Source organism: Chrysemys picta, chromosome 10 (genome assembly GCF_011386835.1).
Source record: "Chrysemys picta bellii isolate R12L10 chromosome 10, ASM1138683v2, whole genome shotgun sequence".
Taxonomy (NCBI): Eukaryota; Metazoa; Chordata; order Testudines; family Emydidae; genus Chrysemys; species Chrysemys picta.
The window spans coordinates 45,215,951-45,240,902 of NC_088800.1; the positions used below are offsets into that span (position 1 = coordinate 45,215,951).

Here is a 24,952-nt window from a genome sequence, read left to right on the forward strand (position 1 = left end):
TAGCGCTCATGCAGCCCGGCTTTTAAACAGAGCCGAAGAGGAGCAGAGCCTCCAGCCGCGGCAGCTCTGCTCCTCTTCGGCTCTGTGTAACTGACACAGTGTAAGTTACGCAGAGCCGCCGCGGCTGGAGGCTCTGCTCCTCTTCGGCTCTGTTTAAAAGCCGGGCTGTCCGAGCGCTACCGGCTTCGGGCAGGCCCCGTGCCTCCGGACCCTGCGCCGCCGGAGCCCGGGAGGGGAAGTGCCCGGCTGGGGGCGCAGGGTCCGGAGGCATAGGGGCTGCCCAAAGCCCGAGTGCTACCGGCTTCACGGTTTGCCGGGCAGCCTCCAGACCCTGTGCCCCCGGCTGGGCGCTTCCCCTCCCGGGCTCCAGCTGCACTGGGGAAGCTCCGGCTGGGGGTGCAGGGTCTGGGGGCTGCCCGGCAAACCCTGAAGCCGGTAGCACTGGGGCAGCCCTTTCCCCCTGGCTGGGAGTGGAAGGGAGGAGGGGGCGGAGTTAGGGTGGGGAAGAGGCGGAGTTGGGGCGGGACTAGGGGTGGGGAAATGGGCGGGGCCAGGGCCCGTGGAGGGTCCTCTTTTTTTATTTACGAGATATGGTAACCCTAACATTAAATGCTTTAATGGTATGTATACATTTGCAATTACATAATGGGCTGTTGCTGGGTGATGGTTGGTGCCAATGGGCTGTCGCTGTCTGGGGGTGGTGCTGCTGTTGCCCAGGGCTGGGTGGGGAGCTGGGCTCTGGGTTGGGGGCTGCCCAGCTCACAGGGGCTGGGCTCAGGGCTGTGCGGAGATGGGGTCAAGGGGGTGTCTGGCTCAGAGGGGCTGGGCTCGGAGCTGGGGGTCAGAGCTGTGAGGGGATGGGGTCGGGGTGTGTGTCCAGCTCAGAGGGGCTGGGCTCAGAGCTGGGGGGTCAGGGCTGTGGGGGGGGATGGGGTGGGGGGTTGCCTGGCTCAGAGGGGCTGGGCTCAGAGCTGGAGGTCATGGCTGGAGGGGGGGAGGATGGGGTCGGGGGATATCCGGCTCAGAGGGGCTGGGCTTGGAGGTGGGGGTCAGGGCTGTGGGGGATGGGGTCGGGGGAGTGCCTGGCCCCGGCCCCTTACCATGCCGTTTACCTCCTCTCCCAGAGCCTCAGCGCGGTGTGTCCAGCGCTGAAGCGGCGTGGTGTCTCCAGCGGGGCCTGAGTTCCTGCTGCTCGGCTGCAGCTCACAGCCCCACCCGCTTACCAGCTTAGACGCTGGGGGATGTGGGAAGACGGAGGCGGGGGGAGCCTCTGACATACTTGTGGGGGCCCCTGTGGGGCCTGGGGCAAATTGCCCCACTTGCCCCCCCCCCCCCTCCCGCCCGGGCGGCCCTGTCTTAAATTAGTGGGATACAAAACAATACAAATTGTGAGTTTGGCTGATTAATCAGGCAGCTTAGTAAGTTAGGGTTACCATATTTTAATTTAAAAAAAGGAGGACACTCTGGCCCCGCCCCAACTCTGCCTCCTCCCCTGAATGCTCCGCCGCCCTGCTCCTCCCCCCCCCCCCGTTTCCCGCAAATCAAATGTTCGCGGGAAGCCTGAAACAGGGAGGCCGCAGGTAAGCTGGGACTGGGGCGGGGCGAGGCGTGGCCCAGTCCGGCCCCGCCGGCCGAGCGGCTCCCTTTGGCAGCCGGCCGACCCAGGCCAAAAGGCTCTGGCCCCGGCATCTCCCGCCCGGCTCGGCTCGAGCCCTGGGTCGCTGGCCCTGGTTCCGGCCCGCCCTGGCCCCAGCGGCCCCCGACCGAGCACCGCCGGCCCCAGGCTCTGGCCCGGACCCAAGCCCCACGACCCCTCCCTCCCTATTTTCCCGGACATGTCCGGCTTTCTGGGATTTCCTCCCGGACGGGGATTTGAGGCCCAAAAAGCCGGAAATGTCCGGGAAAATCCGGACGTATGGTAACCCTAAGTAAGTGACTAAAATATTTTTGTAAAACCCTAAACAAGAGTTACCAGTGTCTAGTCAGAAATAATTACTTCATTAAATTTGAAGAGAGTAATTTTTATTGAGAGTAACTTTTAGGTCCATCAATGGCAATTAGCCAGGATGGACAGGGATGATGTCCCTAGCCGTTGTTTGACAGAAGCTGGGAATGGGCAACGGGATGGATCACTTGATGATTACCTGTTCTGTTCATTCCCTCTCGGGCACCTGGCATTGGCCATTGTTGGAAGACATGATACTGGGCTAGATGGACCTTTGGTCTGACCCAGTATGGCCGTTCTTATGTTCTTATTGAAAGAGATATCAATTGTCCATCATACTGTTCTGAGCAAGAACTAGCCATCAGTCTCATAATTTTGAGTCAATATAGTTTAAAGGAGAATGTTAGTTTCTAATCAGCCAGTAGAAATTTCATCACAACATTTTTTATTTTAACATTTTAAGCAGTTCATTTAAGTTTTGTGTCATGTTAATAGCAGAAGCAGGTTTCTTCATAATTTTAATTTCGTATAAATTACTAGACATTAGCAGCAAATGCATTTCAGCATCACTTTACACACAGAAAACACATCTCTGCAATTGTATGGTCTAGGAAAGGAGAAAAGAGCAAGAAAATACTTTTTCCTTGAATTAAAACTGCTTTTACATATCTCAGGGTATGTCTACACTACGGAATTAGGTCGAATTTATAGAAGCCGGTTTTATAGAAATCGGTTGTATACAGCCGATTGTGTGTGTCCCCACATAAAATGCTCTAAGTGCATGAAGTCGGCGGACCGCGTCCACAGTACCGAGGCTAGCGTCGACTTCCAGAGCGTTGCACTGTGGGTAGCTATCCCACAGTTCCTGCAGTCTCCGCCGCCCATTGGAATTCTGGGTTGAGATCCCAATGCCTGAATGATGCAAAACAGTGTCGCGGGGGGTTCTGGGTACATGTCGTCAGGCACCTCCCCCTCCGTCAGAGCAACGGCAGACAATCGATTCGTGCCTTTTTACCTGGGTTACCTGTGCAGACAACATACCACGCCAAGCATGGAGCCCGCTCAGCTCAGCTCAGCTCAGCGTCATCATATATCATCTGGGTGCTGGCAGACGTGGTACTGCATTGCTACACAGCTACAGCTAATTGCTTTTTGGCAGTAGACGGTGCAGTATGGCTGGTAGCCTTCATCGGCGATCTGGGTGCTGGCAGACGTGGGGCTGGCAGACGTGGGGTTGCATTGCACACAACAGCAGCCCCTTGTCTTTTGGTAGAAGATGGTATATTACGACTGGTATCTGTCATCATCGTACTGCGGTGGCTGTCAATCATGGGCACCTGGGCAGTCTCAATGATGATGGCTATCAGTCGTAGTATACTATTTTCTGCCAAGCGCCCAGTATTTTCTGCCAAGCACTCAGAAGATACCGAGGGCTATCAGTCATGCTGCACCGTCGTCTGCCAGCTTAAGATGTAAAAAATAGATTTGTTCTGTATTCATTTGGTTCCCCCTCCCTCTGTGAAATCAACGGCCTGCTAAACCCAGGGTTTTGAGTTTAATCTTTGGGGGGGGGGCATTCTGTGTGACAGTTGTTTGTGTTTCTCCCTGATGGACAGCCACCTTTCTTGATTTTAATTCCCTGTACCTGTACGCCATGTCGTCACTCAGCCCTCCCTCCCTCCTTCCCCTGGTCCGTCAGATACTAGTTTTGCGCCTTTTTTCAGACCAGGTGCCATAGCTAGCACTGGGATCATGGAGCCCGCTCAGATCACCACGGCAATTATGAGCACTATGAACACCACGCGCATTGTCCTGGAGTATATGCAGAGGCAGGACATGCCAAAGCAAAACCAGTACCAGCCGAGGAGGCGATTGCAGCGTGGCGACGAGAGTGATGAGGAAATTGACATGGACATAGACCTCTCACAAGGCACAGGCCCCAGCAATGTGGAAATCATGGTGTTACTGGGGCAGGTTCATGCCATGGAACGCCGATTCTGGGCCCGGGAAACAAGCACAGACTGGTGGGACCGCATCGTGCTGCAGGTGTGGGACGATTCCCATTGGCTGCGAAACTTTTGCATGTGTAAGGGCACTTTCATGGAACTTTGTGACTTGCTTTCCCCTGCCCTGAAGCACCAGAATACCAGGATGAGAGCAGCCCTCACAGTTGAGAAGCGAGTGGCGATAGCCCTGTGGAAGCTTGCAACGCCAGACAGCTACCGGTCAGTCGGGAATCAATTTGGAGTGGGCAAATCTACTGTGGGGGCTGCTGTGATCCAAGTTGCCAGGGCAATGAAAGACCTGGTGATATCAAGGGTAGTGACTCTGGGAAATGTGCAGGTCATAGTGGATGGCTTTGCTGCAATGGGATTCCCAAACTGTGGTGGGGCCGTAGACGGAACCCATATCCCTATCTTGGCACCGGAGCACCAAGTCACCGAGTACATAAACCGCAAGGGGTACTTTTCAATGCTGCTGCAAGCCCTGGTGGATCACAAGGGACGTTTCACCAACATCAACGTGGGATGGCCGAGAAAGGTACATGATGCTCGCGTCTTCAGGCACTCTGCTCTGTTTCGAAAGCTGGAGGAAGGTACTTTCTTCCTGGACCAGAAAGTAACCGTTGGGGATGTTGAAATGCCTATCGTGATCCTTGGGGACCCAGCCTACCCCTTAATGTCATGGCTCATGAAGCCGTACACAGGCAGCCTGGACAGGAGTCAGGACCTGTTCAACTACAGGCTGAGCAAGTGCCGAATGGTGGTGGAATGTGCATTTGGACGTTTAAAAGCGCGCTGGCACAGCTTACTGACTCGCTCAGACCTCAGCGAAAAGAATATCCCCATTGTTATTGCTGCTTCCTATGCGTTCCATAATATCTGTGAGAGTAAGGGGGAGACATTTATGGCGGGGTGGGAGGTTGAGGCAAATCGCCTGGCCGCTGATTACGCGTAGCCAGACACCAGGGCGGTTAGAGGAGCACAGCAGGGCGCGGTGCGCATCAGAGAAGCTTTGAAAACGAGTTTTGTGACTGGCCAGGCTACGGTGTGAAACTTCTGTTTGTTTCTCCTTGATGAACCCTCCGCCCCCCCCCCCCACCCAGTTCACTCTACTTCCCTGTAAACCAACCACCCCCACCCTCCCCTCCCCACTTCGAGCAGCGCTTGCAGAGGCAATAAAGTCATTGTTACTTCACATTCATGCATTCTTTATTAATTCATCACACAACTAGGGCGATAATTGCAAAGGTAGCCCGGGATGGGTGGGGGAGGAGGGAAGGAAAAGGACACACTGCAGTTTAAAACTTTAACTCTTATTGAAGGCCAGCCTTCTGATGCTTGGGCAATCATCTGGGGTGGAGTGACTGGGTGGCCGGAGGCCCCCGCACCGTGTTCTTGGGCGTCTGGGTGAGGAGGCTATGGAACTTGGGGAGGACTGTTGGTTACACAGGGGCTGTAGCGGCGGTCTCTGCTCCTGCTGCCTTTCCTGCAGCTCAACCATACGCTGGAGCATATCAGTTTGATGCTCCAGCAGCCGGAGCATTGACTCTTGACGTCTGTCTGCAAGCTGATGCCACCTATCGTCTTCAGCCCGCCACTTGCTCTTTTCATCCCGCCATTCAGCCCGCCACCTCTCCTCTCGTTCATATTGTGCTTTTCTGAAGTCTGACATTGACTGCCTCCACGCATTCTGCTGTGCTCTTTCAGCGTTGGAGGACATCTGGAGCTCCGTGAACATATCGTCCCGCGTCCTCCGTTTTCTCTTTCTAATCTTCACTAGCCTCTGTGAAGGAGAAACATTTGCAGCTGGTGGAGGAGAAGGGAGAGGTGATTAAAAAAGACACATTTTAGAGAACAATGGGTATACTCTTTCACGTTAAATTTTGCTGTTCACATTATACAGCACATGTGCTTTCGTTACAAGGTCGCATTTTTCCTCTCATAGTGAGGGCCTGCCGGTTTGGTGTGAGAGATCACTCACGCAGTGCCAGGCAACAGATTTCGGCTTGCAGGCAGCCATGGTAAGCCACAGTCTTTTGGCTTTTTTAACCTTCTTAACGTGTGGGAATGGTTTCAAACAGCAGCGCCCTCATTTCCCATATCAAGCATGAATTGGGTTGGCCATTTAAAATGGGTTTTCAATGTAAAAGGAGGGGCTGCGGTTTCCGGGTTAACATGCAGCACAAACCCAACTTACCCCCCTCCCCCCAACCCAATTCTCTGGGATGATCACTTCACCCCTCCCCCCACCGCGTGGCTAACAGCGGGGAACATTTCTGTTCAGCCAAGCAGGAACGGGCACCTCTGAATGTCCCCTTAATAAAATCGCCCCATTTGAACCAGGTGACCGTGAATGATATCACTCTCCTGAGGATAACAAAGAGCGATAAGGAATGGATGTTGTCTGCATGCCAGCAAACACCGGGACCATACGCTGCCATGCTTTGTTATGCAATGATTCCAGACTACGTGCTACTGGCCTGGCGTGGTAAAGTGTCCTTCCATGGCGAACGGGATAAGGCAGCCCTCCCCAGAAACCTTTTGCAAAGGCTTTGGGAGTACATGAAGGAGAGCTTTCTGGAGATGTCCCTGGAGGATTTCCGCTCCATCCCGATACATGTTAACAGACTTTTCCAGTAGCTGTACTGGCCGCGATTGCCAGGGCAAATTAATCATTAATCATTAAACATGCTTGCTTTTAAACCATGTGTAATATTTACAAAGGTACACTCACCAGAGGTCCCCTGTGTGCCCTCAGGGTCTGGGAGCATGCCTTCGGTGAGTTCGGGGGTTACAGGTTCCAGGTCCAGGGTGATAAACATATCCTGGCTGTTGGGGAAACCGGTTTCTCCGCTTGCTTGCTGCTTGCTTACCTCCATCCTCATCTTCCTCGTACCCCGAACCCTCTTCCCTGTGTGTTTCTCCAGTGAGGGAGTCATAGCATACGGTTGGGATAGTGGTGGCTGCACCCCCTAGAATGGCATGCAGCTCCGCGTAGAAGCTAAGGCCAATAGGCAGAGGTCCTTCCGCACTCCCGGTCTTTAGGGCACTTCGGCAGCGGGTCCCGGAGCGAGTGAAGGACCCGCCGCAGAATTGCCGCCGAAGACCCGGAGCGTGGAAGGACACCCCCCTCCCCCCCCGCCGCCAAATTGCCGCTGAGGGCGGCAAAATGCCACCCCCCCAAATCCTGGTGCCTAAGCGACTGCCTAGGTCGCCTAAATGGAAGCACTGGCCCTGCACGCGCCGGATGAAATTAAGCAGCCAGCCAGATCTGGCCTGTGGGCTGGAGGTTCTCCACCCCTGCTCTACATAATCATTCAGGCCTCTCTCATCAGCATCAGCACCGAGAACCAGAAAAGCCTTGATGCAGGCCTTTCCAAAGTTCCCAGCATGACCCACCAGGATGGCCAGCCACCTAGTTGGTTTTATAGTTATTGTTGTTATACTGCAGGAGTGCCTATTGGCTGCAGTCAGGATTTGGAGCCCTATTGTACATGTTTGTATGCACACAGTCATGAAAAGATAGCCCCTGCCCCAAATACACTATTATATACACAAACTTACAACACTAAGAATATGACGACAAATAAAACAGAGCGGGCAGGGCTCATCAGACGAAATGATAAATGTGATGAGCAACAGTCTTAGTACACTAGCTGCCTAGCCATTGTTGAGTGTGTCTTTTGGCATCATGACATGACAAAGGTGAATTTTGAGGAGGGATTTGAAGGAAGCCAATGTAGTGGCTCTGCAGATTTTTATAGGGAATTCCTCTCATAACAGATGACATAAGAAAAATGCAAAGATGTCTGAGGGAAAATTGGAGTGATGGATGATAAATGTTGGCATTGTTTGCAGAGTAGAGATAGGAGTTGACAGCTCAGAAGTATATAAGAGATGATAGGTAAGGTGAGATGAAACCTTGAATGTCTTAGTGGTGAAGACAAGTAGTTTTTCTTTGATGCAGTGGAGCAGTGGGTGTGAAAGGAGGAATTAGAGGGGTGGTTCTTGGTGTAATCAGAGTGATGAGCCCAGGAATATGATCGTTGCAGTAGCATTTTGAATAGATTTGAGGGTTTGTCCAATTTTAGAGATTGTCTGTCAACTAACTTCCTTCTTGTGGATGAGACACAAATGCGCATACAGACTATTAGGTATCGATCTTATGGTGGTGAGTGGAACATAAATACTCTCAAAAGGCTCTGCCTGAAGTCCTGGTGCTTGAAAGGCTGGTATTAGCAGGAGAAGACTGGTAACTAAAGTGGTAGAAATGGTATTGGTTTCTAGGAAATCAATTACTTCCAGTGGATATTATAGGTTCTGTGTTAAAATTATGTACTGTGGTAGGGACAAGGTAGACAAACCAAAGTCCTGTTCCATCCTGATGATACTGGAATTCTTCCAGGATAGGGTCAAAAGGGCACCCTCAGTGGGTAAGCTTCATCTCTGGGTAATAGCAGCATCTTTTTTCTAGGGTTGCATAGTGAGTCACTGAAGATACGTCTACACAGTGAAAAAAGACCTGCGACAGTGAGTCTCAGAGCCTGGATCAACTGACTCAAGCTCACAGGGCTCATGTTGCGTGAAGATGTTTGGGCTTTGGCTGGAGCACGGGCTCTGAAACCTGGAGAGGTGGAGGATTCTCTGAGCTTGGGCACTCAGCCTGAGCATCTGCACTACTATTTTTAGCCCCTCAACACGAGCCCTGCAAGCCTGACCTAGGTGATCCGGCCTCTGAGACTGCTGCCACGGGGTTTTTGTTTTTGTTTTTGTTTTTTTTGCTATGTACATGTACCCTGAGTTTTTCAATATGGGAAGAAAAAATGTAAATTTGTCTGGAGAATTTTTCACTTCTGGGACTCTGATTTAGTGCAGAGTAGACTGTTGCACAGTCTTCAAGCCAATTGATGCCCTATTTCTCAATTCTGGCTGTCAGCGTAGGTGGCCTTTTCTGATAACCACCACCTATGCTAGAAAAATGTGGGTAAATTGACAGTTTGCTTGTTCTAACTTTCTTTCTAGATAGGCTGATCCTGAGAACTGTCTCATTTTCAGACTCAAAGTCAGAGTGCCATATGGACAAGGACTTTCTCCTCACAACCTTTCCCCTAATTTTAAATATCCAAATGCACAGTTCAGTATTTTAATGTCCTTACCACATTTATCTACTGAAATAAGTAGCCTTAGGCCCTTGGATGCTCTTAGTTTTTTACAAGTGGCCTGAGAAAGGAAAAAGCTGTCTCCTTTTCTGTAGCATAAGGCTTGTATTACTGACGCATACAAATCAGTCCGTTGGACTTCTTTCTCTGGGCTCAGGGTTGACTCTGCCACAGGGATTTCATTTCCCAGGCAGAAAGGGAATTGGTATATAGGCTTGGCAGCTTGGTTTGTAGGCTTGGCAGGATTCAATTTTAATGGATAGATGTAGGTCAATGTCTATTTCAGTTGACACACTGAAATTGATGAAAAAATGTGTCTGTCAGTAACAGTCGGCAGGAGTGTACCCTCCCCTGCTTGCACATGTGGGTATCAGGTGTTACTGGCCCTGTGGCAATGCAGGGAGCCGTCTGCAGCCCGAATATCATGAACCCACTCATATTTCATCCAGAGGGCTTCCTGCACTGCCACAGGGCCAGTGACATCCAGTTCCTGCAGGCACAAGTTGTGGAGGCTGCAGTCCTGGCGAAACAGAGCAAACATCTCTGGCCAGACCCGCAAAGAGGACTATGAATCCTCTGCCACAGAGGAGGCCACCCTTCTGCTGAATGTCTCTGTCTCGAACAGGAGACATTCAGCGGTGGGTGGCCTCCCCCAGGGCAGGGGACATGTAATTCTTCTTGCAGTTCTGGGTGGGAGCTCTCTGCTTTGCTCTGCCTAGCCAGCACCACAGCCTTCCACTCACCTTACACCTGCAAGGACTGGTTGTCACTGGCCCTGTTGACTCTTCAGGGAGCCCTCTGCAGCAACTTTGTCACAACCCTGCTCACTCACTCATCAACCATAAGTGTCAGAGCCATCCTTGGGCAGGTACTGTTCAGCAGCAGCCTGTGGCCAGGGACCTGTTCTCCTCCTAGCAATCCTGGCCTGGGGTCTCTGGTGTGCTAGGTCAGGACCTCAGCTTCTCCCACACCTTGTGCCTTGAGACCTTGGCTTCCTTTGTCAGCACTATATCCCTATCCCCAACCCACTTTAATTTCCTGCAACTGTAACAATAGAAACAGTTACAAATAGAAAAAATATTAAAAATAAAAATAGATAAAAATAAAAAATATTCTTAAATATAAAAAAGATATTAATAATATAAATTAGCAAAAATAAAAATCAAACTGTCAATCCTAAGTGTTTGACAGGTAGCCACCTGAAAACATTCTGTACACATCTTTCCAAAGTACTACAAAATAATTGCCACTGAATCTTGAAATGCTGCCAGTAAAGACTGTGTCCCAGGTTTAGTGGAGTGGGGAAAGATGAATTAATTCAAGTGGGTCATTATGAACCCAACTAGTAGTTTTAAAATTGTTTCACAGAGCCTGTTAGTCCTAGCCTCGGGGACCTTGAGCAGAAAGAGTAATTTCTTTTTTGTTATTGGAGTTCCCACCAAAGGGTCCTGTAGTTTGTTGTGAAGTTTGGACCAATCAGCTACTCGTATAGTGTTTAGTTCTTCTTCAAGTGATGGTCCCTATTGTATTCCACTGAGGGTTTATGTATATGCAGCATGCATCCGGAGCCGGAGATTTTGAAAGTAGTTGTGTCCATTGGTCCGTGCATGCGCCCTTGGCTCACCTCATTGTTTCGCCCGAGGTGATAACGGGCAGGGTGGACCAACCATGTATCCAGTTCCTTCTCACCGCCACGTGGTCCGGGTTAGAACTATTAGTGTCCTCTCACGTGTGACGCACTTTAAAAAAGATAAAGAGTTGTACATACTCTGAAACTAACTATTTTACTGTTTTTACTGTTTATGTAGTAGTTTTGGTAGTTTACTTGTTTCCGTGCGTGGACACTGGACTATGCCAAAGAGCCCAGCCTTTAAAATTTGTAACTCCTGCCTGCGACAAACATCAGCACTGCCTCTACTGCTTGGGAGAAGCCCATATTTCATCCAGGTGCAGTATCTGCCAGTCCTTCTCCAGCCGTACCCAAGAAGGCCAGGCTCTCTGCCTCCAGAAGCACCTCTTGGAAGTTGCCATGAAATCTTATTCGGATCCAGGTTTGGCGTCCCTCCCACCCCCTGCCACATCCTCCTCCATACATTGGCCTGAGGCAGCCAGGAGTGCACCTCCAGCTACAGAATCTGAGTCCGGCACCAGCGGTACAACCGCTATGGACCCTGTGCCGGGCCCTACTTTGGAGGCAAGGAAGCATGCACATAAGCATGGCAGTAAATCTTCCTCCATTCCTAAGAAAGGAGAGGCTCCTTCCATGAGTTCCAGTCACGGGAAGGTAGCACACTTTAAAGCACATAAGCACAAAAAGAGACCGCTGAAACCAACGGATCTGTCAGTACTGGGTACCGACCTGCACACACCATCAACACTGGCATTTCTCTGAGCTCAAGAACCATCCACTCCATGGAGGACCATTGTTCCATACTGGATAGGGACGGAGAGAAGTTCCTTGACTCCAGGGAGGTTGGGAAAAGCACCAAAGCCCCTGCAAGTGTTTGCTCTGGGAAAGCTGAGGTCTCTGCACCATCTGGGACCCTCTACTTCTAGGAGTACTTGTGGCACCTTAGAGACTAACAAATTTATTAGAGCATAAGCTTTCGTGGACTACAGCCCACGTGGACTACAGCCCACTTCTTCAGATGCATCCGAAGAAGTGGGCTGTAGTCCACGAAAGCTTATGCTCTAATAAATTTGTTAGTCTCTAAGGTGCCACAAGTACTCCTGTTCTTCTTTTTGTGGATACAGACTAACACGGCTGCTACTCTGAAATCTACTTCTAGGGAGACTTTATCTCCTGTGCAGGGCATGCCGCAGCTGAATCACTCCTCACTCCCTGCTCTGGTGGTGTACACATTTCCACTGGCTCTGCCAGTACCGCTGATGGAACTGGTCTTTGAATTTTTGTCTTCAGAGGAATTGGATGAAGGACGGGGGCTGTCCATCCCTTCCCGCCACTATGAGTACCAGTAGAGGCCTTCTACATCCTGGCAGTAACCTCCACTCCAGCCGCCCACGACAACACCCTCTGGATGTATCATACTGGCTCTACTGGGGATCCTGGTCCCAATACCCATCCTTGGAACCTGTCTATTCCGTCAGAGAAACATCACCTATTTCGCTGTCTTGGGCATCTTCGAGTAGATGCTCAGAACTGATGATGGAAGAAGAGCCACTCAGTCCGGTTCCACTGGTACTGCTGGAACAGGAGAGATTCCCATCATCCTCATTTGAAGCAGCAGTGGCTGTGGTATCTCCCGCATCTCCTGATGACTACTGCCAGTTCCAGGATCTTTTGCGCAGAGTGGCAGGAGAGCTGCATATTCCTCTGGAGGAGATCCAAGACACTCCTCAGAAGCTGCTAGACACACTTCACTCATTGGTGATGGGTAGAGTTGCTCTGCCAATCGATGCCATCCCCGAGCCAGCCTAGAATGGTTTGGCATATGCCAGCCACATGTATGCCTACCACCAACAGGGCAGATAAATGCTACTATGTGAGAGCCAAGGGGTATGAGTTTTTCTCACACCCTCCCCCACCCCACCCACAATTCACTTGTGGTCCAGAGAGCGATGGAATGGGCTAGAAATCAGCATCCATGCTCCAGCCCATCCGACAGGGAAGGCAAGCAGCTGGACCTTTTGGGCCACAAGATCTTCTCCCCTCAGTCAGCCTTCCATTCAGGATCTCGAATTATCAAGCATTACCTGGTAAATACAGTTTCCTTCATTAAAGCAAATTGGAGGACTTTGCTGAAAAACTGCCACAAGACCAGGCAGACTTCCAAGCAATAATGGAGGGGAAGCTAGTAGCAAGAATATCGCTACTAGCTAGTAGCAAGAAAATCAGCCTCTTCCATGCTGCCATGAGTACTCCAGAGGATCAGACGGAACAGAGTAACAGTCATTCTGAGAGAGTTCTAGTTTCCCAACCTCCTCTACATGTCTGCCCATCCCCCAATTCCCATCCATGCTTTCTTCAAGCTACTGACACAGCACAACAGCAGGATCAGACATCCCAATCCACAGACACTTCACCTCAGAGTGTGGTATTTGGATGGCATCTTCTCTAGAATGGGTGTATTCATCAGAAAGCAGTGAGAAAGAACCCACTAGGTGTTCCTCCCAGGTCAAGTGGAACTGTTTCACCCAACAGAAGGAGTTTTCCCCAGAAGCAGTGGAGATTCCCCTGCTTTTAGACTCCCTTCTGTCCTTGAAGGCATTGGGCCGCTCCCTCAACTCTCTCAAGGTAAACCCAGCGGCAGTTAACATCTTCCCCCTCTCCTCTCCCTCTTTCCCCCAGAAGGACATTCTATCTTTACACACCTGCTGATTGCTAGGTTTTGGAAAAGTCTCATCAGAACCTTCCGACCCGTACAATCCATTTCTCTCCAGTGGGACCTCAAATTAGTTCTCTCATCACTAACGGAACTGCCATTTGAACCACAGTCTTCATGCTCTGTGTCACTCCTTTCCATGAATGTCACTTTCCTTGTTGGCTATCACTTCTTCGAGAAGGGTAGGTGAACTTTGGGGCCATGATTGCAGACCCTTCCTTCACCACTTTACATAAAGATAGTCTCCCTGCACTTGCTTCCAAAGATCGCTTCCAAAGATCATTTCCAAAGCATCATACCTTGGAAGAGGAATAACGACTCCACTCTCTTGATGTCCATCGGGTCTTCACCTTCTACCTGAAGAGGACAAGACCGATCAGGAAATCTCCTAAACTCTTCGTTGCAATTGCTGGAAGAGTTAAAGGTCAGACAATCTCCACACAGAGAATCTTCACGTGATTTTTGGGTGCATCACACTATGCTGTCAGTTATTGGAACTGCCTTCAGTTTCTGGGGTGCGGGCAGATTCCACAAGAGCTCAGGCTTTGACCATAGCCTCATTCCATGACGTACCACTCTGGGACATATGTTGAGCAGCCATGTGGCATTATATCTTGGTGCAGGAATTGGTGGCAGATGCCTCCTTCGGCGCAGCTGTCCTCTGCTCAACCGTTCCATCTTTATCCTTGCACCCTCCTCCGACTTAGGTACTGCTCGTTAATCACCCTCAGTAGAATACAATGGGGACCATCACTCGAAGAAGAAGAGGAGGTTACTTATGTATAACTAGAGGTTCTTCAAGATGTGTTGGCCCTATCTGTATTCCATTTCTCACTCTCTACTGTGGATCTGTTGGATTTACAGTGAAGAAAGAACTAGAGATGCGGATGGTCAGCACTGCCTTTATCACCTCAGATGAAACCATGAGGTGAACCAAGGGTGCATGCGCAAACCAACAGACACTACTACTTTCAAAATCTCCAGCTCCAGATGCATGGTTCAGTGTAATACAGATAGGCACCACACATCTCGAAGAACCTCCAGTTACAGGTAAGTAACCTCCTCTTACTGAGTGGCCGTTTCCAAGTTTTGTAGGTATAGCTAGTTACTCAGGTTGTTTCCTGGGGAATTTGGAGCAGGCTGCTCTTGAGAAACCATAACTCCAACCCCAGAACAGTCAATTTGCATGTCTGGAGCAGGAAGTCAGATGCAACCAGTTAATCCTAGATTAGCTCTTTGCAGAAACTCCATTTATAGGTAAGACAAATTAGTGTCCTGTAGAAATGCCTTCTTGGCTTTATAGTTCTGTGTTTATCGTAGCTTCATCAAAAAGAGGTAGAGAAGCAACTAGCTGCTTCATTGTTTTGAGCACTGTGTTTAGTACGGAAGGGGCACAATATGCTGGTGTTAATTTGATAATCCCATTGTCTTTATTCAGTGTTTGATAACTTCATTGTCATTTTATTTACAAAATATTTGCAGATCCAGAGGTTCCATTAAACCTGGTGTTTCTGAGGCAACCTTCTCCACTTACCAAAGTTACTGGGCAAAGTGCAGTTTTCCCATGTGTCACTGCAGGATTTCCAACTCCAGTTGTCAGGTGGATGAAAAACGAAGAAGAACTTACCACAGAAGGGTAAGTAATGGCTAGTAAATGGAAATTGACTTTCCTAATACTTAGTAATATAGGAATTATTATGCCAAGTGAGACTTATGGTTTTAGACCTAAGTCCACTCAGCTTCTGCTTAATTTTAAAGTGACGCAGTAGGTTCTACTGTTCTAATGTGGGGGTCTTCAGGTTGAGGGTTGTGACAAGCCTTGTGCCACGTAGGGTGGGCAGACCAACTCAGAAGTCAATCCAGAACACTGGTAAAACAACAGAGGGTCTGTTCAGTGGATCTAAACCACAGGAATGTCAGTATGATGCCACATGATCACATTTATTTATTTGTTTGATATTTAAAAACAGGAAATTGCACACAACAAAACTGTTAAAAGAATGTTAAGGTGGCAAAGTCAAACATTTGAAAATAGGGAAATTCCAGAATTAAGGTTACCTTTGTAACCTAACTGGGCTCCCTTCTGCATATGCATTACGATATTATTTAATTACATGATCAAATGCTACGTTTTCCACAGTATCCTTGCCTCATTCAGTGCACAGAAAGGACAGTACTCAATGAGCAGCTATGGAGTATTTTTTTGTCCTCATTGTTCACTGTATGGTCCTATGCCTTATTTACTCCATACTATTCAAACTCTGCTTTGAAGACATTTATTAATTTCCTCATGGGCTTTTTTTTGTGGTGCTTATCTCTAGAGTATCTGAATGGTTCACAAATATTAATTTATTTTCACAGTACATTTGTGAGATTAGGTGGTAATATGCCTGTTTTACAGCTGAGAAACTGAGGCACAGAAATCAAGGTTGAAAGTATCTTAATTTTGGTGTCCAATTTGAGATGCCTTGGACTAGATTTTTCAGTGTACATAGCATTATATAGCACTTTATATATTCAAAACCCCGCTCCCATTGACTTCAGTTGCAGCTGTAAGTGTTCAGCCCTTCATCAGTTCAGATCCCAAGGCCTCAATTTGAGCACCCAGAAACATAGGAGCATACTATTAGTGACCACGCCTTAAAGTTTGGTTTAAGCAATTTGCCAGGCGTCACACAGGGACTCTGTGACAGAGGTAGGGATAGAATCCAATTCTCCGTGGCAGAATTCAACTACCTTACCCGTGAGATCATCCTTTCTCTTCCTGTAATCTCCTGCCTGAATCGCTATATATTTTACAACCTCTGCAACAAATGAGGCTGAGATCCTACAAACAAGTGTCCTTCATTATACAACCTTGATTCATTGATTTAGGGCTGAGTATTGCACGTCTTTTTCTAGATTTAAAGGCCAGTTATCTAGAATGTAAGTGGGTGTGTGGGTCTTTTCAAGCCAGCCTCCCAGGGTATGTCTACACTGCAATAAAACACCTGTGGCTGGCCCTTGTCAGCTGTCTTGGGCTCACAGAACTCAGGCTGTGGGACAATAAAATTGCACTGTAGACCTCCGGGCTTGGGACCCCATGGAGAACGTGGAGGTGGCATTGGTCCCATAACCCAGACACCAGCCTGAGTCCAGACATCTACACTGCAGTTTTATAGCCCTGAAGCCCAAGTCAGCTGACATGGGAGAGCTGCGGGTGTTTTATTGCAGTGTAGGCATACCCCCAGTGACCTGATAGCCCCTGATAACTCCATACACTTTTATGAGTTAATAGATACTACATCAGTGGACATCTAGTCTCTGAGAGAGACAGTTAAGAGGAATATTTCTTTTTCCTTTAAAGCTCAAAATAAATGTTCACCTCTACAAAAAAGAGGGAATAAATAAGGGGTTGGGCCCTAAAAGCCTTTTTTAACATATTATACTACAAAGTCTCTTTGGTAAGCTAGGGGACGAGAGAGGTATTTGGCTGTTGCTGGCTAAAGTTGATTCCATTTGTGTTATGGCTTTTTCCTTAGAGAAGTATGGTTGTTAACATAAAGTTTATTTTGAGGGATAATAAAGAGGAAAATTTGATTTGCCTCACTCTGCAGAACATGAGTTCTTGATTCGTTTTTCATAGAACACAGTTCTCCTTTGAGTGATGAGTGTCTTCCAATGTGAGTGCACGTACGCTTCATGTGCCTGTGCCCGCTGCCTCCTTGTGCTCTGAATCAAGAACATAAGGGGTGACATTTATAGCCTGCTTCTCTAGTTCCTTTTTGCTGCTTGTGATTTGAGATGGAACCCCTGCAATTTTACTAGCTGTTCCTGTTCGAGTCTAACTTTTTTTCTGGAAATAGTTTATGGTCGGATCATTGTATTTTATGAATTTAGGAGTTCCTTAGTGTAGATCAGGGGTCGGCAACCTTTCAGATTTGGTGTGCCGAGTCTTCATTTATTCACTCTAATTTAAGGTTTCACATGCCAGTAATACATTTTAACATTTTTAGAAAGTGTCTTTCTATAAGTCTATAATATATAACTAAACTATTGTTGCATGTAAAGTAAATAAGGTTTTTAAAATGTTTAAGAAGCTTCATTTAAAATTAAATTCAAATGCAGAGCCCCGCAGACTGGTGGCCAGGACCTGGGCAGCGTGAGTGCCATTGAAAATCAGCTCGCGTGCCGCCTGTGGCATGCGTGCCATAGGTTGCCTACCCCTGGTGTAGATAGTGTTTCAGGGTGTAGGGGTTCCCAGTCCATCACTCACCATGCACTAGAGAATCAGCAATCCTGTGAATTCTGGCTCCAAACACACCTAATGAAGTGGACAATGAGGCCCCAGTCTACCCCCAAGTAATCTGCCCCCACAAGATGCTCCCTGGCTCTGGTTTGGCAGACACCATGCCTAAGGACACTAGCAAGTGACGGGAGAAGCATAAGGACAAATACCCCCATAAGAAACAGGAAAAATCTCCTCCCTAAACCTTCCCAAACAAATGAGATTCCACACCTCAGTATGGGTGTGTCAGGAGCTCGCGAGGTACGTGGGTCTGAACTACTGGTACCAAGGGCCAAGAGCATCCTGAAACAGCCAGCCACAGGAGGGGCAGGAACGACCCCAGTGTTAGCAAGGGAGACAAGGGAACAATTGCTGGCTGCACCGATACAGCACAGTGGGAAGAAGGACTTGGCAATGCTGACATTCACTGATTGAAATAGGCACAGTTGGCTCTACCAAAAGGGAGAAGCCCATTCTGCTCCCCACCTGCGAGACCCAGATCGTGGAAAACTTGGCCTATATTTCTATCCAGAGTCACTAATACTTGTGGAATCAGTGGTTTCGAAAGCGATACCCATACCATTGGTGCACCATTTGCTGGTACTGTCCACCAGGCAAGGTATCACAAAATGCATGGTTCCATTGTCTCTGCTGGTGGAATCTGAAGAGTCCTACTCCTCAAGTGAACTGGAGGCTGAGACAGTAGTTCCTCTGCCTGCTCTGAGGCATAACATTAACTGTGACAGGGCACCCTCTCTAGGCACCCTCATGCTGCCAAAGAGCATACTACAGGGTTCAGGACCAGTGGTACCCTCACCCTTAGCCTTACGATTTCACTCACTGGCTCTTTTGGGGTTCTTGGGATTCTTATTTCAGACGTCCCAGTTTCAAAGGATCTGAGTGGGAGTCCAGACAGAGGTTGCCGCTTAGGGAGGAACTGCAGCCCACTCAAGAGAATTATGAGGAGAATGATCAACCCAATAAGACAAACCCAGTTAATCCTCCTGCAGCACTTTCATCCTCATCACCCGATGAGGTGATGTCACTGGCCTTGCCATTGTCACCCAACAACTGTAATAAGCAGGAAGAACTGGAAGTGCTAATAAATAAATACAACTATGACATTGTTGGCATCACTGAAACTTGGTGGGATAATACACATGATTGGAATGTTGGTGTGGATGGATACAGCTTGCTCAGGAGGGATAGACAGGGGAAAAAGGGAGAAGGTGTTGCCTTATATATTAAAAATGTACACACTTGGACTGAGGTAGAGATGGACGTAGGAGATGGAAGTGTTGAGAGTTTCTGGGTTAGGCTAAAAGGGGTAAAAAACAAGGGTGATGTCATGCTAGGAGTCTACTACAGACCACCTAACCAGGTGGAAGAGGTGGATGAGGCTTTTTTTAAACAAATAACAAAATCATCCAAAGCCCAAGATTTGGTGGTGATGGGGGACTTCAACTATCCAGATATATGTTGGGAAAATAACACAACAGGGCACAGACTATCCAACAAATTCTTGGACTGCATTGCAGACAACTTTTTATTTCAGAAGGTTGAAAAAGCTACTAGGGGGGAAGCTGTTCTAGACTTGATATTAACAAATAGGGAGGAACTCGTTGAGAATTTGAAAGTAGAAGGCAGCCTGGGTGAAAGTGATCATGAAATCATAGAGTTTGCAATTCTAAGGAAGGGTAGAAGGGAGAACAGCAAAATAGAGACAATGGATTTCAGGAAGGCAGGTTTTGGTAAGCTCAGAGAGCTGATAGGTAAGGTCCCATGGGAATCAAGACTGAGGGGAAAAAAAACTGAGGAGAGTTGGCAGTTTTTCAAAGGAACACTATTAAGGGCCCAAAAGCAAGCTATTCCGCTGGTTAGGAAAGATAGAAAATGTGGCAAAAGCCCACCTTGGCTTAACCACGAGATCTTGCGTGATTTAAAAAATAAAAAGGAGTCATATAAAAAATGGAAACTAGGACAGATTACAAAGGATGAACATAGGCAAACAACACAGGAATGCATGGGCAAGATTAGAAAGGCAAAGGCACAAAATGAGCTCAAACTAGCTACGGGAATAAAGGGAAACAAGAAGACTTTTTATCAATACATTAGAAGCAAGAGGAAGACCAAAGACAGGGTAGGCCCACTGCTTAGTGAAGAGAGAGAAACAGTAACAGGAAACTTGGAAATGGCAGAGATGCTTAATGACTTCTTTGTTTCGGTCTTCACCGAGAAGTCTGAAGGAATGCCTAACATAGTGAATGCTAATGGGAAGGGAGTAGGTTTAGCAGATAAAATTTAAAAAGAACAAGTTAAAAATCACTTAGAAAAGTTAGATGCCTGCAAGTCACCAGGGCCTGATGAAATGCATCCTAGAATACTCAAGGAGCTAATAGAGGAGGTATCTGAGCCTCTAGCTATTATCTTTGGAAAATCATGGGAGACGGGAGAGATTCCAGAAGACTGGAAAAGGGCAAATATAGTGCCCATCTATAAAAAGGGAAATAAAAACAACCCAGGAAACTACAAACCAGTTAGTTTAACTTCTGTGCCAGGGAAGATAATGGTGCAAGTAATTAAGGAAATCATCTGCAAACACTTGGAAGGTAGTAAGGTGATAGGGAACAGCCAGCATGGATTTGTAAAGAACAAATCATGTCAAACCAATCTGATAGCTTTCTTCGATAGGATAACGAGCCTTGTGGATAAGGGAGAAGCTGTGGATGTGGTATACCTAGACTTTAGTAAGGCATTTGATACGGTTTCGCATGATATTCTTATCGATAAACTAGGCAAATACAATTTAGATGGGGCTACTATAAGGTGGGTGCATAACTGGCTGGATAACTGTACTCAGAGAGTTGTTATTAATGGTTCCCAATCCTGCTGCAAAGGCATAACGAGTGGGGTTCCGCAGGGGTCTGTTTTGGGACCGGCTCTGTTCAATATCTTCATTAACGACTTAGATATTGGCATAGAAAGTACGCTTATTAAGTTTGCGGATGATACCAAACTGGGAGGGATTGCAACTGCTTTGGAGGACAGAGTCATAATTCAAAATGATCTGGACAAATTGGAGAAATGGGCTGAGGTAAACAGGATGAAGTTTAACAAAGACAAATGCAAAGTGCTCCACTTAGGAAAAAAAAATCAGTTTCACACATACAGAATGGGAAGAGACTGTCTAGGAAGGAGTATGGCAGAAAGGGATCTAGGGGTTATAGTGGACCTCAAGCTAAATATGAGTCAACAGTATGATGCTGTTGCAAAAAAAGCAAACATGATTCTGGGATGTATTAACAGGTGTGTTGTGAGCAAGACATGAGAAGTCATTCTTCCGCTCTACTCTGCTCTGGTTAGGCCTCAGCTGGAGTATTGTGTCCAGTTCTGGGCACCACATTTCAAGAAAGATGTGGAGAAATTGGAAAGGGTCCAGAGAAGAGCAACAAGAATGATTAAAGGTCTTGAGAACATGACCTATGAAGAAAGGCTGAAAGAATTGGGTTTGTTTAGTTTGGAAAAGAGAAGACTGAGAGGGGACATGATAGCAGTTTTCAGGTATCTAAAAGGATGTCATAAGGAGGAGGGAGAAAACTTGTTCACCTTAGCCTCTAAGGATAGAACAAGAAGTAATGGGCTTAAACTGCAGCAAGGGAGGTCTAGGTTGGACATTAGGAAAAAGTTCCTGTCAGGGTGGTTAAACACTGGAATAAATTGCCTAGGGAGGTTGTGGAATCTCCATCTCTGGAGATATTTAAGAGTAGGTTAGATAAATGTCTATCAGGGATGGTCTAGACAGTATTTGGTCCTGCCATGCGGGCAGGGGACTGGACTCGATGACCTCTCGAGGCCCCTTCCAATCCTAGAATCTATGAATCTATGAACTACAAGCAGCTTAAGGACCTCCTGAGGAGTATTGTGGAGTCACTCCAGATTCCCCTGGAGGAAGTCCAGGGCCCCACTCACAAGTTGTTGGACCTCCTTCAGACTGCTGGGCCTAGCAAGGTGGTGCTTCTGATCAAGAAAACTATATTGGAGCCAACCAGGATGGTCTGGCATACTCTGGCCACCTGTGCCCTCTCCCCGAAACGATCAATAAAAAGTACTTTGTACCATCTAAAGGGGAAGAATATTTGTTTTGTCACCCCATCTCTGATGGTTCAAGCTATCACCAGATGCAACAGACTGCACCAGCCTGGGTCTACTCCTTTAGACAAAGGTGCCAAAAGATTAGATCTCTTTGCAAGGAGGAGTTCTTCCTCTAGTGTACAATTTCGCATTACAAATTGTCAGGCTTTTATTTCTAAATGTGATTTTATTAATTATAACAAACTGAGTTGACAAATTTCTACAAGAACTCAGACTTACCTGAAGACAGTCCATGCGATGAGGGACCTCATAGCTCAGCTTCAGCTGAGTTCTCAGATTACAGTTTGATCTTATCAGGTCCTTCCAGACCATGTGAACACTCTTCACAAAGCTCCATCTCCAGTGCCTCCAGGCATGGTTATGGACAGTCTATGCTCCGAGCAGAGACAACGTGGACAAACAAGTCTCAGTTCTCCACAGTGTTCTGACATCATTCTCCTGGCGGGTGAGCAAAGACACAGGGATCACACATCTCGCAGAACTCTAGTTACGGGTAGGGTAAGTAACAGTTCTTTTCTGTAGAATTTGATGCATTCTTTTAAGACAGCTGTACGTGTGACACAACATTTGAAAGGATAGATGATTCTTTCTGCAGAACCCAAAAAGCTTTCCAGCTCCCTCTGCCTCACTATTCACCATAGTATTGTTTGAGCAGATTTAGTGAAAATTGGCGTTCTTCTCTAAATCCTGCTGTATGATCAAATGGCTACCATTCTGAAACCAAAGCTTCCATGGATGATTTATTAGGTTAGTTAGTACCTTGTTTTCCCTTGATGTAAATTTTGGATATAAATTCCACTTTAAAAAAATTAATCTATTCTGCACAATTACACACTTATCTCCTTATGCAAAGTCTAGTAGGGAATACCTTTTTCTCATTGCAGTATTTTTCATAGCCTTCTGTTTCCCAGCCAAATTGTAAAAAATCCTAGTATTCATATACAAGACACCTGAACACTCATTCTATTTTCTTTCCTGTTTCATTCCAGCGCATAATCCAGCATGTTGAGGTCTCTTCCAACCCTAATCTTCTATGATTCTATGTTAGAATAGCAATTCTGATTCAAAATTCTACATTTTTAAAAGGATTTTTGTCCTTTGTATAAAGCAGGGTGAATTTGATTTAAATTAAAGTGATTTAATTCTTTGATTTTTTTTAATGATGATTTGAATCAGCAAGCAGGAAATCTTGACTTAAATCATCTATTTTAATCTTGTTTTGCAATTATACTTTTTAGTTATTTTCCTGAAGAAAGATTCATATTAGTTGGTAACTATTAAAATTTGGTACTTCTTTTTGCTACCCAGGAGCATATGCTGTATCTATAAACTTACTGAAACAAATATAGCTTAATATACATTTATTCAGATTCTTAGTTTATTTTTATTTTGTTAGAAAATGGTCAGTGATGCATTTCTTATTTATTAGTTGATGATTAATTTTATATTTGATTTGTGTTAACCTGCATTTGGATGCAAATTTTAATTCAATTAAAAATGCACAAAACTAGCATTTTAAAATAGTTTTACATTAGTTAAATTTAAAAAAAATACCTTAAATGTGCTGGATACATAAAAACAAAATAAGTTTATCAAAATATGTTTCGTATTTAAAACTCTTGTTTATTAAACAAAGAAAGTATAATCTGTAGTTAATATATTCAGCTGATTATTTCTAGTCACCATGTCCTTGAAGATTTTAGAAGTAGAACTCATCCTCATATTTCATTTTTATTCATCGATTGGTAAAGGAAAATAAGCTTTCCTTTTTCGACTCCTTGTTGGTTTCTCAACTCTGAATGAGCCAGTCAATGAACTGAACTAACTGAATAAACTAAAATGAAGTAAATATTCTCTATATCTGCAGACTGTCAAAAGGTGGTGTAGCATCTCAGCAAACTCTGGTTCCAGGTGCTCAGCTAGTGACTTCACCAGTTCAGTGGTTTGACTTTACTTAAAATTTTGGAAGCATACATGTACTGCTTGAATATTGTTTAATTTAATTTAAATTATTGTAAATTAAGTATTGTATACTAAGCATAGGCCTTAATATAGTGTGTCATAACTTCAAATTTAATCTTAAATAGATTTATTTTTAAAGAAAATATATTTGAAATTCAAAAAATCGAGTTTAAGTAAAATCTGATTTAAAAAAAAAATCTGTTACCCTGCTTACTGAGTCACTCAGAGCTATTGGTAAATTCTTAAATAGCTTGTTTTTGCTAACTATAATACTTCTCCCCTTATGACCATGCTCACAAACATAAACTTGCTAATTAAGGTCTGGACAGATTTTTTGTGTACATTGAGACCTCTTTAAAAAAAGAAGTTAAAGTTCATGTTAAAAAAAAATGAGGAAAGGGTGGGATCTGGTCCCCAAAAAGTGGATATGAAGTATTTGGGAGAGGGAGGTCTCCTTCCTGTGAACCCTGTAAAGTGTATGGAATACTGGGGGTTTCTGATTGGTTTGATTTCCAGTAAAAGACTTGATAGTTTCAGGAATGAATAGCAGTAAAGTGGAGCTGAAAACAAGAGGAAATATTAAAGGCAGAAAATAAAGCTGTTTTTCTTTAATCGTGCTGTAGCATTAGCTTTAACAGTGCCCTTTTCTTACCACTAGACTCATTGCTTTTTGATAACATAACCATTTTACATTCTGTTTTTCAATTGTGGCAAATCACCCTTTATAGAATTAAAGGTTTCAGAGTAGCAGCCGTGTTAATTAATTCTTTGGCCAAACCGGACAGTCTCTAAGCAAAAGAATTAATGGACACAAAATCTGACATCAGGAATCATAATACTCAAAAACCAGTGGGAGAACACTTTAACCTGTCTGGTCATTCAATGCCAGACCTGCGGGTGGCTATTTTACAACAGAAAAGTTTCAAAAACAGACTCCAACGAGAGACTGCTGAGCTGGAATTGATATGCAAACTAGATACAATCAACTGAGGCTTGACTAAGGACTGGGAATGGCTGAGCCATTACAAACATTGAATCTATCTCCCCTTGTAAGTATTTTCACACTTCTTATCAAACTGTCTGTACTGGGCTATCTTGATTATCACTTCAAAAGTTTTTTT

At 46.2% G+C, this 24,952-nt stretch overlaps 1 protein-coding gene across 14 annotated transcripts in view; it reads left to right on the forward strand.

Annotated features, from left to right (window-relative positions):
* Positions 1-24,952, forward strand: part of NEO1 (neogenin 1) — a 564,730-nt gene that overhangs the window by 297,761 nt on the left and 242,017 nt on the right. For all 14 annotated transcript variants that reach the window (XM_065558583.1, XM_065558591.1, XM_065558584.1 and 11 more), the window contains one exon: positions 14,933-15,086. In XM_065558583.1, coding sequence (XP_065414655.1) covers positions 14,933-15,086 — 154 coding nt within the window. The remainder of the gene's footprint in view (positions 1-14,932; positions 15,087-24,952) is intronic.